The sequence below is a fragment of the Coregonus clupeaformis genome, chromosome 28 (genome assembly GCF_020615455.1).
Source record: "Coregonus clupeaformis isolate EN_2021a chromosome 28, ASM2061545v1, whole genome shotgun sequence".
NCBI lineage: Eukaryota > Metazoa > Chordata > Actinopteri > Salmoniformes > Salmonidae > Coregonus > Coregonus clupeaformis.
Genome location: NC_059219.1, coordinates 11,535,415 through 11,548,419, shown reverse-complemented (window position 1 = coordinate 11,548,419; position 13,005 = coordinate 11,535,415). Strand labels below are relative to the sequence as shown.

Genomic DNA, 13,005 nt, shown 5'->3' with positions numbered 1-13,005 from the left:
TATTATAGAGGCTATATATCGAAAATGTGTATAAAACCTTCATAAACTGTATTTATAATTGACTATTTTAGGTTGACAATTTATATTAGACATTTCTGATATCACATGCCTTCCTTTTATTTTCCTGTAGAAGTCAAATCAGGATTCTGCCTCTACTGCCATTCATTCCAGTTAGACTGGTTTGGATTTCTCCCTGACCAATATGGCTGCCATTTTCATCCTATTCTGAAAATGTGAGGGTTTATGACATAGACCCCCCCTCTGATCTCTATGCTTTAGCCTTACTGGTTTAGTTTCAGAAACCAGTCCCAGGTTGTCATTAGACCACTGTAAGTAAATGGAACCATATTCTCTATATAGTGCACTAATTTTGACCAGACCCCGGTCCGAAATAGTGCGCTATGAAGAGAATTGGGTGCCATTTGGGATGCAGACATTATATAGCTGTATAATATCACAGAAGCTGGACTGTTCTGGACGGACGGTTCTGATGATTTTTTTTTGTGTTTGACCTCCTGGGTCAAACCAAAGCACACCGTTTTTAAGCACTTTTTTTAAATGAGCTTTGCGCTCCACCAGCTCCATACGAGCCGTTGACTTCCGTTGTTTTGGAGATGCTGTACATTTACTGTAATGTTTTTGTCGTTTGCGTGTTTTGTGAAGTCGTCATGACCTTTTTGAGTGATTTATTAGCTCATGTCCCAAATGGCACCCTATTCCCTATATAGTGCATTACCTTTGACCAGAGTCCTATGGGCCCTGGTGGAAAAGTAGTGCACTGTAAAGGGAGTTCGATGCCATTTGGGACGCAACCTTCTTCTCCCTTTACATCCGGGCAGCTATCTGTTCCTTCTTTGCCTTTGCTGTAAATGATGAGGGCAGTCATTCATAGTTGCATGTCTTGGAGCTTCATCGGTCTGTGCAGGCAGGTAGCTTCGTTTTACTATGTGGACGCTCTCATTCTCACCTTCATGGCATTTGATTGGTTAAGTGTGGAAATGGATCGCAGTGTCTCAGGAGGGACTGAGGGATGCTACAGATTTACTACAGTAGTAGTAGTAGTAGTAGTAGTAGTAGTAGAAACAAATGGTATTTGCGTCAGTGTCACAGCACATCAGAAAGCCAGTATTCACACCGTCTTTTCAGTGTTGATGTAACATTTTTAATTCAATGTCCTTGTGCCTGTATGTATGTACTCTTTTAGTTTTTCTTTTCTTTTTTTACACTCAACACTTTTCTGCAGTTTGTATTCAGCTACTACTTTTCTTTTTGAGTTGTTCTTATTCCGTTGATTCTTGTGATCTCAGTGTTCTATTGATCAGTAAAGGTTTGTCAGTCACTGGCCCTGTTCCAATACTCTTAGAATGCACCCATCCTTCCTCCATCCCTCCCTTGGAGTAAACCCTGTTCTGACATAGCTGGGTCTGTAAGCTACCTTTGCATACAAGATTGCATATAATTACTGAGAAATGTGGTTTGACAAAATGGAGGTTAGCGGTGGCACTCTGAGCCATCCAGTTGTCAGATAAGTGATTACTTCAAGGAAGGGAGGGAGGGTAGAAGGGTGCATTTTAGAAGTATCCAAACATAGCCATCATCTCTGCACAAATATGTTTCTCATGACAATCTGACACTGACACTCATCCCCAGGTGGCATAGACCAGACTTCCTGGGTGTATGGAATATGGTACGTTGTTTCTGGAATGATGCCTTTTTGCCAAAACAATTCCTCTCGAAAAGGAGACTTGTGTTTGTTTTGTTTTTCACTCTGAATTAATAAAACTTTATTAAAAATATTTTGCATTTCCTTTTCAATTCTCTTATAGACTATATTTGTATGTCACATTAGAAATACCTTGTGCTGTGTTGAGGTTAAAACGAATAGCCTTTGTACAAAGGCCTTTGTTACAAGTGTTCTTATCCATTCTCTGTAACTCCCCTTGTCATTCAAATGGTGTAATGATGGCATAAGAGAAAGTAATGGAACTGTAATTACTTTATACTTATTTGTCACAGATGTCTTGATCATGTGTAAGGAAGTGAAACTGCTAGTGGCAGACAGAGGGTACATTGTTGAGAAGGTTGATGGGGCTGAATGATTATAATGCACACATGATGTATAGCTTCCTGGTTCCAGCACACACATGGTGATTCCAAAATATGTAGCTATTTACACAATAATTATACAACACATTTGGGACCCTACTTTGGGTTCCTCCAAACACCAATGCTGGATTTTTGTTATCCAAGGTACAGTATCTGCATAAAGGCCTAATCACTAAGTACAATGATTTTGTTAAAGCACTACAGTTAATAGCTTGTCCAACTCTAGGTATTTTTTTAACTCGCTTGCCACTATCCAATTAGGCCCTTGGGTCGACAAAACCATAGTCTCGTGGTGATGAAGTAGCTTGGCCAGCACTCACGTGAGATTTGTTTCTGGGTTGCTGTCCAGTAGAAGATGTGTAATCACCTTGATTGACCTCTGCAGGGGGCTCGGCTTTCTCTGTAGCAGGAGAGGGAAGTGGGCCTGGTCTGGAGCCTGGCGCTGTCCTTCCTCACCACTCAACGAGCCTGTCCCAAATGGCACCCTACGCCCTATACAGTGCACTACTTTTGACCAAGGCCCATTGGGTGCTGGTCAAAAGTAGTGCACTATATAGGGAGTAGGGTGCCTTTTGAGACGTAGCCAGAGGGATCAGATTACACTCGCTCGGCACACCAGGGAACAGACAGAAATAGCTGCCATGTTCTGACCTATAAAGAGAGAGGTTTAAAAAAAACTGTTAATTGATGCTACTGCCAAGCCAGGAAGAACTTAAAGCAATGACTTTGGCGATAGACTAGAAATTACAGTATAATGTTCTTGAAGTCAAACACAGTAATGTGGAGTACCTAGCAGAGGGCCCCTAAATCACTGAGTACTTGTGTCTATTCTGACAAACAGAAGTAAGTACTTTCTGAAGCCTCCCATTACCATACGCTCTAGTGTAGAGTTGTACTGCATTGCTCAGAGATTCCAGAAGTCACAGACTTGCTCCTCAGACCTGTGTGACACCTCTTTCCCCTAGAGGGCAGCAGAGGGCCTCAGAGTGTTGTCAAAGTCACATGACAGACTGAGCCTACAGGATGCCAGTGCTCTCAGACTTTCAAAATGTCCCCGGTGTTGTGTTTTCCTCTCTCTGTCTCTTTCCTCCTCCTCTCTTTCCCTCTCTGACTTTCCACTTGTTTCCTCCCTGTTTTCTCAAAAATACTTTCAAGACGTAGCAGACTGCAGCAGAGCTGACACTGTGACTGCAGTTGGGTAAAGAGACTGCAGCAGAGCTGACACTGTGACTGCAGTTGGGTAAAGAGCCTGCAGCAGAGGTGACACTGTGACTGCAGTTGGGTAAAGAGACTGCAGCAGAGCTGACACTGTGACTGCAGTTGGGTAAAGTAAAAGAGAGGATATCTACACTATTATGGCTGATGTTCCTGTTCCTCCTTCCTCACTGAGAACAGAGGGGATCCTCCTGAGAGAGATCCACGTCAACCTGCTGGAGTGTAAAGTCTGCTTCGAGAAGTATAACCCACGGCAGAAGGAACGCCGGCCTCAGAACCTGTCCTGCGGCCATGTACTCTGTCTGGAATGTGTCCGGGCGCTCTCCCACCCTGTCCTCAAGAAGCTTGAGTGCCCTTTCTGCCGGCAGCTGTGGGACGTTGACAGCACCTCCCACTGCCAGGCACTGACAGACCTCCAGGATCTTCTGCTCTCCCACTCCCCCAGGTCCCCTGTCCCTCATCAGGTCAGAGGAGGCAGCGGCTGGGTCGGCGGTCTGGGCTCTGGAGCTCTGCGGCTTCGCTCGGCCTTCGGGGGCTGGGGGTCCCTGATCAACCCAACGGGGGTGGCCGTGTTCGGGTCCTCTGGGACCATGGTGGTGGTACACGATGGAGACAGAAGAGTGGTGGTATTCGGGCCTCAGGGCAGGTGGCTGCACGGGTTCGGCCGGAGGGGTCGCGGCCACGGAGAGGTGTGTCACCCGGTGGATGTGGCGGTGACTCCCAGCGGGTATGTGGTCGTGACGGATGCCGGGGACGGTGCAGTGAAAGTGTTCACCTCCAGGGGGAGTTATGTTCTGGAGGTGCGGGACTCCTTCCAGATGCCCTGGGGGGTGGACGTGGACAGCTGTGGGCATATCCTGGTCACTGACGTCCAGGCCGGCACGCTCTCCCAGGTTGTGGTGGACTTTGCCCGTGGCGTGACTCTGATGAACCGAGCGGTCATAACCGACCTCCAGCGGCCTAAGGCAGTGGCCTGCTGTCGGGTGACCGGGAACATCGCCCTGGTGGAGACACTGGGGCTCACCACCACACAACCTCCAAATGGCCCCCGGCCTACCAGACTGACAATATTCAACAAAGACTTTAATGTCCTCTCTCAGATAGACAGCTTCACTCTGAGCCTGGGGGCCTCGGTGTGGCCCTGTGTGTCTGCCGTGGCCTTTGACAGGGACGGGGATGTGATCGTGATAGACTCCCAGCGGGGGTTGATTTGGAGTTTGGGAAAGTTCCAGAACAGCCTGGTCCTAACCCCCCTGGTCAGTGAAGACTTGGTTCGCCCGGTGGGGCTGGTCGCCACAGCACAGAACACACTGATTGTTTTAGACAGTGGAGACCATGCAGTGAAGATGTATTCAGTTCACTCAGATGCTATTCTAGTCCGAAAATGATGTAGGCTGACTTGTATTGTGAAAAAAAATACATAAACAAAATGCATAATGACTGGGTGATTCCCCTGTTTTGATGTAAAACAATAAAATGCTAATTGAAATTATACAAATGTTTTAAGAGGATTTTTTGTGTGTGTGAACAGCATGTTTTTCTTTTTGAATGCTGTTGGAAAATAATTAAATGAAGAGCATGAATAAAATGATGTGTGTGCTCTCCTCCCATTTTCAAGTGTCCCTAATACTTTATAATAACATGGTAATTAATGACAGGTGGATAATTACTTCTGAGATATGCAAATAAACTAGGCCTACCAATTGTAAAACTGTACTGGGATTACACTGACTGCACCTATGTCATTACTAAATACATATTTAAGGAACATTGCTTATCTCTGGTTATGTTTTAACTGACTGCTTGGTGCTAATTAGACAATACATTTAATTGTATTAATCTTTATCTATCCAGGAAGTCCCATTGAGGTCAGAAGATCTCTTTTACAAGGGAGACCTGTTGCAATAAGGTTAATTTATTTCATTTATTTTTTATAAAGTCTATTTGTTTGAACACTTTTGGGGGTCATTTGCACATTTTCTGCATCATGGGGTGTATTCACTACGAACCAAACATAACCAAACAGAACGAAACCTGAATTTGTCCAATTGAAACTCTCGTTTTCATTGTAAAACGTTTTCCTTTTGGAGTAAACGGTTTCTTTTGCAAAACGTTTTGGACTAATGATTACACTCCTGGTGTATCGACCAAGTAGGCTAGGCTATCCGGTCCAGTCCCATACATATATATATATAAAAGGGCTCAAACAGAAAGAAAATTTGATGGGCATCAGTAAAAGTTTAGTCACTTCAAGCCACTGATGAGGAGGGCTACTATCTCCTCCTCCTCTTCTTCTTCCTCTTACACATTTTACAGTCTGCATTTCACATTTCACAATATTTTTGGAACCCCATAAGCGCGTGCGCTGATACTGTTTCCGACTTTTCTCGATCACCCTGCTGGGTTTCCCCACTATTGGCAATTCCGTTCGTGTCATGAGAAATCTTTTTTTTTTTGCATAGCCTTCGGCACGGCAGGATTTCCAGCAGCCAGAGAGAGCCAGTCGTGCGAACTGCTCCCACTGGAAGATGGCGGTTGTGATGCTGTCTGGGACTGGAGCACAGTGCTGGATCAGCATAGGAAGCTAACTTGATGGATATAAAGACAATGTTCAATTTTTCTTTTCTCAGTCTTCTGGACTGGACTCTTTTGGGATTGTGTTATTAGGGCATACGCACACTTTCACCACCGGCTGAAACTGGACTTAAAGTGGTCTTTTCGGGGACGGGGAAAGCTAGACCGCTAGCCATAGCTTGCGCATAGCTTGCTAGATAACACATTGATGGTAGTCCAGGGTGGGAGGAAAGTGGATGAAAATGTCGGATACCAAGGTAAAAGTTGCAGTCAGAGTCCGACCCATGAACCGGAGAGGTAAGTTAACTGAAAAAAAAAACAGAACTCAGCAAACGTTACAGTTGTATTTAATACGTGCTAGCTAGTTTTGGTTTTTAGTCCCCCTTCTTAGCCTTTATCCCACAATGATTTTTTGCTGCAGGTAGAAAGTTAGCAACCAAGTCTTCTAGCCAAATGACAGGCCGCTTATATGCAGCTAGTGTAACGTTAGCTAGCTAATTCCAACCTGAAATAAGGGCAATACATCAAACTTGCCAAGTGTCAGTCAGATGTAGTTTAAGTAGATACATGATTATTAGCTAGGGCCTAACTAGCTAGCTACTTTGATTTAAAATATATGGAAACGTTCTCAACAAGACAGACACCTTTGCTCTGAACTCTGCAGAAACGGAACTGCATACGAAATGTGTGGTGGATATGGAGGATAACCAAACTGTTCTGCACCCACCGCCTTCAAACAATAAAGGCGAAAACAGCAGGTAAAAATACATTTACAGTTATTGAAAAACTCTGATATGTTGTTATCTGTCATTAGTATGTATTGCTTGTGCCTGTGGCCCATTTGAAGAACGTCTCCTTTTATTTTGGTGTGACATGATTCTTTAGGGAGCGTCTCGAGCGCTGTCCCGCGAGGCACGAGCTTTGCCCAGGGTCTCGGGAGAAACTTTTGTTGGATTTTCCCGGGAGGTTTTTCAAGCTTTAAAACAGTGAAAACTAAGTTCATCATCTCAGTGAAATTTAAAAAGAGTTTATCATCAAATATTCCCCGTGATAAAAGTGACTGAGTGGCCTAATAATGCACGCTCACTTGTTCTTTCATCTCGCGCGGCAAACTCAACTCACTTTCATCGGTCCCGGCAGGATTACTTCTATCTGGGGTCCTTGGGACGTCGCTGCTCTAACCCAGGGCAAAATCTGTCCCCGGGACCTCAAGGGGTGCACATTTTGGTTTTTGCCCTAATCATCAAGCGTTGATCATTTGAATTTGCTGTGTAGTGTTAAGGCAATAACCAAAACGTGCACCCTTGGGGTCCCGAGAACCGAGTTTGGGAAACGCTGCCCTAACCCAACCCTTACACTAACCCTAACCATAACCCTTACCTAACCCTTACCTTAACCGTTTAACATTTCAACTTCAATGGGGGTGACCGCAGAGTTGGGACGTCTCAAGGATCCCGTTTAGACTTGCGCTCGATACTGTCTCTAGAAAGTTTTCTGCAGCGTCGCCCGGCTGTAACGCATAAACAACATTCAACGGACCCGAAGCCTGCTGTTGTAGCTACACTGTAGCAGATCGAAGTATTTATGTTCTGTTGTGATCTCCTAAAAATCAAGCAAGTGAACTAAGATCATTCTATGTAAGAGTGTCCAGATGCTTTAAATGTCCTATTGAAGCCCCTGCTTCTTTCTTTGAGAATGACCGTAACCCGATCAAACCTTTTCCTCAACAAAGTGATCAACAGAGAACCAACTGCTGGCACTGTGCCAAAACTTCCCGATGCAACGGACTGTGTAAATAGATGTAGCGACTAGAGGCCATCAGTGGCTGAATTACAGCCCTACCCGTTTACTGGACTGTTGTGTCCATGCGCTTTTCCTCATCATCATTTGTATGATTGTTATGTAAATCATCTATTGAATAACTGTCTACAGACCCTGGACACATAAAGTAGCCTAATTAAGCTATTTGAATATGATAATATCTCATATTGTGTCCAAGAAAACAGAATTTGTGGTCTCAGTCAGAACCCAAAACATAATAACTACTCATTCTAGAGCTAAACAATTCCATACCAGCTGTCACCTCTCTCCCTTGACATGACTCTGTCTCTTCCCCATGACTTTTCATGTGCCTTTCACATTTGGTGTTAAAGGGGCTGTGGTTTAGAGAGGGAGAACTAGTTTAACATGCCATAGTAATTATCCTCCACTTGCTATTGGCTGAGAGGGAGGAAGCATCTTGAATTTAGGCTACACAGATATTCAAGTTGACAGCTAACCTTGATTAATTTTTTCAAGGAGTGGTAGTCCCACACTTTTCGTATTTTTTCTGTGTATCGAACAGGATAGAGAGAGAGAGAGAGAGAGGGAGGGAATGAGAGAGAGAGAGAGAGGGAGGGAACGAAAGAGAGAGAGAGAGAGAGAGAGAGAGAGAGAGAGAGAGAGAGAGAGAGATGAGAGAGAGAGAGAGAGAGTGAGAGAGAGAGAGAGAGAGAGAGAGAGAGAGGGAATGAGAGAGAGAGAGAGAGAGAGAGAGAGAGAGAGAGAGAGAGAGAGAGAGAGAGAGAGAGAGAGAGAGAGAGAGAGAGAGAGAGAGAGAGAGAGAGAGTGAGAGAGTGAGAGAGAGAGAGAGAGAGAGAGAGAGAGAGAGAGAGAGAGAGAGAGAGAGAGAGAGAGAGAGAGAGAGAGAGAGAGAGAGAGAGAGAGAGAGAGAGAGAGAGAGAGAGGGAGAGAGAGAGAGAGAGAGAGAGAGAGAGAGAGAGAGAGAGAGAGAGAGAGAGAGAGAGAGAGAGAGAGAGAGAGAGAGAGAGAGAGAGAGAGAGAGAGAAAGAGAGAGAGAGAGAGAGAGAAAGAGAGAGAGAGAGACAGAGAGAGAGAGAGAGAGAGGGAAAGGTAGATAGGAAAGGACAGCAGAGAGAGTGCTACAGCAGCGGATCTGATTCAACCCCATACTCACAGCTCTACATGTGATCCAGAGGCAGTGGCTAACACCAATGTACCACCCCAAGCCACTAACCTGGATTATTTCCCCAAAGTGTAATCTCAGTTGGCCAGCCTACTCCATACATAGTTTATATGGGAGTCATATTATGACAGCGTGGTTATAACAGTGTCGTGATCATCTCATAGTACGTGGAGTGAGAACGACCGTGACTAATGGACATTCCCTCACACCATATCAACACACTGGCCTATTGTACAGTAGCTAGTAACAACAGTAGCACAACATAGGATCATAATTAGACTCTGGAAGACTACTGCCTCATACCCAGAGTCACTTGCTGCTCACAGACATAAGATGAATTTCCTAGTTCTTTGAGGTCAGGAAATGCAGAAGAACACAGGCCCTATAGGCCCCAGTCCAAAGTAGTGCACTATGAGGAATTTGGTGACATTTAGGACGCATTCATCAATTTCATTTCCTAGTTCTTTGAGGTCAGGCTATGCAGAAGAACACAGTCTATTTTGGACTGGCTACGGCAGTGCAAGGTGAGACCAGTACAGTACAGACCAGTACAGAGCAGTACAGTACAGTAGCCAGGCATCATTAGGGGTAATAGCCCAGGTAGAAAGGTGTGCAGCACTGTACCGCCGCGGTGCACCAGCCAGGTAAAGGAAAGGTGTGCAGCACTGTACCGCCGCGGTGCACCAGCCAGGTAAAGGAAAGGTGTGCAGCACTGTACCGCCGCGGTGCACCAGCCAGGTAAAGGAAAGGTGTGCAGCACTGTACCGCCGCGGTGCACCAGCCAGGTAAAGGAAAGGTGTGCAGCACTGTACCGCCGCGGTGCACCAGCCAGGTAAAGGAAAGGTGTGCAGCACTGTACCGCCGCGGTGCACCAGCCAGGTAAAGGAAAGGTGTGCAGCACTGTACCGCCGCGGTGCACCAGCCAGGTAAAGGAAAGGTGTGCAGCACTGTACCGCCGCGGTGCACCAGCCAGGTAAAGGAAAGGTAAGCATCCTCTCGTGTTTCACCTGCTGGGAGTGAGTGTTGCAACCTAGGTCTGCACTCCAAATGGCACCCTATTCCCTATATGGTGCGTTACTTTTGACCAAAAATAGTGCACTACATAGGGAATAGGGTTCCATTTGGGGCGCACTCTGGGTCTCTGTCTCTCTATGAAGCTTCCTCAACAGTCGGTCAGGATCAGGAGAACAAGGGAAGTGTGCTAATCAGCAGAAAGAAAGGACCTCTGTTTTAAAGGCCCAGTGTAGCCAGTGTCTGTTATCAAGGCCCAGTGTAGCCAGTGTCTGTTATAAAGGACCAGTATACCCAGTGACTCTTTTAAAGGTCCAATGTAGCCGGTGTCTGTTTTAAAGGCCCAGTGTAGCCAGTGTCTGTTATAAAGGCCCAGTGTAGGCAGTGTCTGAGGTGCCAAAGACGAGAGCCTGAGCCAATCACCCCTCAATCCACCTTTTGTGTGTTTTGTTAGTAGATGCACTTCCACGTTCCCCCCACAACGTGACCTTCTAAAGGGAAACCATATAATATGACCTAGACCTAGACATAAACAGCCATCCATCTAAACACACATCATGGAAGAGGAGTGGAGTCAGCAGCTGGCTCTTACGTTTTTGTCCCTATGTTTTGTTACTTAGTTATGATGAGGGATATAATCAACCAACTTATCTAACTACATTGTTCCATGAAAGCTAGCTATCTAACCTATCTAACACATCTTACATATCTGACCTATCTAACATATCTGACCTATCTAACATATCTAACCTATCTAACATATCTAACCTATCTAACATATCTAACCTATTTAACATATCTGACCTATCTAACATATCTAACCTATCTAACATATCTAACCTATTTAACATATCTGACCTATCTAACATATCTAACCTATCTAACATATCTGACCTATCTAACATATCTAACCTATCTAACATATCTGACCTATCTAACATATCTGAACTATCTAACCTATCTAACATATCTAACCTATCTAACATATCTAACCTATCTAATATATCTAACATATCTAACCTATCTAACATATCTAACCTATCTAACATATCTAACATATCTAACCTATCTAACATATCTAACATATCTAACCTATCTAACATATCTAACCTATCTAATATATCTAACATATCTGACCTATCTAACCTATCTAACATATCTGACCTATCTAATATATCTAACCTATCTAACATATCTAACATATCTGACCTATCTAACATATCTAACCTATCTAATATATCTAACCTATCTAACATATCTAACATATCTGACCTATCTAACATTTCTAACTACATTGTTCCATGAAAGAGAGGATTTTCTCCAATGTTGCTGTGCTTGGTTTGGTTCACTCTACCTCGACTTCTTGAGTGGACTGCTGCTGTCATCTATGGCTGTGTCCCAAATTACACCCTGTTCCCTATGGGGCTCTGGTCAAAAGTAGTGCACTATGTAGGGAATAGGGTGCCATTTGGGACATAGGAGCAGTCACCCCTGATTAAACTTGTGACCTGATTATCCAGAGATGCAAATGAAATCATCTCTCAAGGCTGCTGTTCAATTGTGAAAATATTAAAGATTATTTACGCTGGCCTCTTGCTCTTTGGCTCTCGAACCGATCCATTTTCTTAATGCTGCTATGATTTGTAGATGGGCCCAAGATGCAGCATGCAGGTCTTTTTCATTGTGATTGAACTTGAAGGGATGCTTTCTTCAGGGTGAACTATGTAGACCAGAGAGAAACTACCCTAACTAACTGCAGCTAGAAAGAAAGGCTGCATCCCAAATGCCACCCTATTCTCTATATAGTGGACTACTTTAGACCAGGGCCCATAGGGAATAGGGTGCCATTTGGGACGCAGGGAAAGCCAGAGAGGCTAACAGGGAAAAGAGCCATCATCTAGCAGTGAAATCCCTATCTAGTAAGTAGGGCTTGAAGACAGCCTTGTTTGTTAATCTGTAGCCTAACACTACATCTGGTGTGGCTCTTGTAATCAGCAGCGCTACATTAACCAGTAACTTTCTGCTCCAGCCTCAAGAGCCCACCACACATTAACCACACATTAACCACACATTAACCACACATTAACCTATATTTAAGGCCATTATCAGATCTGAAATTGCTACAGAGCTGCTCCATTCCGGGCAATTAAGCAAATGACGCTTTAAAGCTAACATTCATGGAACAAGACTAGAGTATGCAGCAGTAGAACAAAAGCCATGTGTCTGGGGTCAAGGAAATGACACTTAACATTAACTGGGGTGTCATAGTCAATTAGTCTAGTTTACTGACTGTCTGTGATGGACCATTGGATACTTGCAGGATCTTACCACCGTTATGTTGAGCAATGCTTTCTAGTGGGTCCAGGGTCGTATGTTTATTTACATTTACGTCATTTAGCAGACGCTCTTATCCAGAACGACTTACAGTTAGTGAGTGCATACCTTTTTTCTTTTTCATACTGGCCCCCCGTGGGAATCGAACCCACAACCCTGGCGTTGCAAGCGCCATGCTCTACCAACTGAGCTACACGGGGCCCATTTATTTATTTAGTGTCTGGTATGATTTGTTCTGTCCCATTTTCATGATGTAAAAGTCAGTTTCCTATCCATGCAGTATGTAGGCTAAAATAACATGACCCACCACGTTATGTTTGATGTCCGAATTTCCTTGGAAGGTCATTGGCCTATTCCACTTTTCAACCATTCAGAAAGTTCTAAAGCCAATGTCACTTCCATGTGCTGTGATGCAGGGTTGAGTTGATGACTGCTGTATTGTCTGGTTTCACTTGGAACAGCTGGACTGTAAGGTTTATCCAAGGTCACACAAGCTACTTTGTCATTCCACTACATGTGCTGTGCAAGCTTGCCATTTCACCAACCAACATTCATTGTTGTTATTTAGCCTAGTTAAAGTCCCTACCTAGCTCGAGTCTGAATTCAGTTCCTTCTTCTTTGAATTTAGAAAGTTACTTTGAACTTGAACTTAGAAGTTTTGAGATGTTGTACTGTTTTTTTCTGAGCCAGTATTATTCTCTGGATGTTATGTTCTGGATTATTTCCCCTCTTAATCAGAACAAGATGAACACATGTTATAACACACTTAGTTTCCAGCTGTAGTAGTTCTCTTTCTCTGT

General features: G+C 44.3%; 2 protein-coding genes across 2 annotated transcripts in view; both read left to right on the top strand.

The window, feature by feature from the left end:
• The first annotated feature begins 3,152 nt into the window (after positions 1-3,152).
• On the top strand, positions 3,153-4,804 carry LOC121556918 (E3 ubiquitin-protein ligase NHLRC1). The gene has a single exon (XM_041870802.2). The coding sequence runs from the start codon at positions 3,462-3,464 to the stop codon at positions 4,707-4,709; it is 1,248 nt and encodes a 415-aa protein (XP_041726736.1). The 5' UTR covers positions 3,153-3,461; the 3' UTR covers positions 4,710-4,804.
• Positions 4,805-5,714: 910 nt separating this feature from the next.
• The window catches only part of LOC121556919 (kinesin-like protein KIF13A), a gene marked incomplete at its 3' end in the record, with an annotated part of 86,150 nt that continues 78,859 nt past the window's right edge, over positions 5,715-13,005 (top strand). The window contains exons 1-2 of the mRNA XM_041870803.2: positions 5,715-6,192; positions 6,560-6,653. Coding sequence (XP_041726737.2) covers positions 6,132-6,192; positions 6,560-6,653 — 155 coding nt within the window. The remainder of the gene's footprint in view (positions 6,193-6,559; positions 6,654-13,005) is intronic.

Excerpts from the sequence above, each read along its gene's own strand:
- LOC121556918 (XM_041870802.2), top strand. The coding sequence starts at position 3,462 with ATGGCTGATGTTCCTGTTCCTCCTTCCTCACTGAGAACAGAGGGGATC.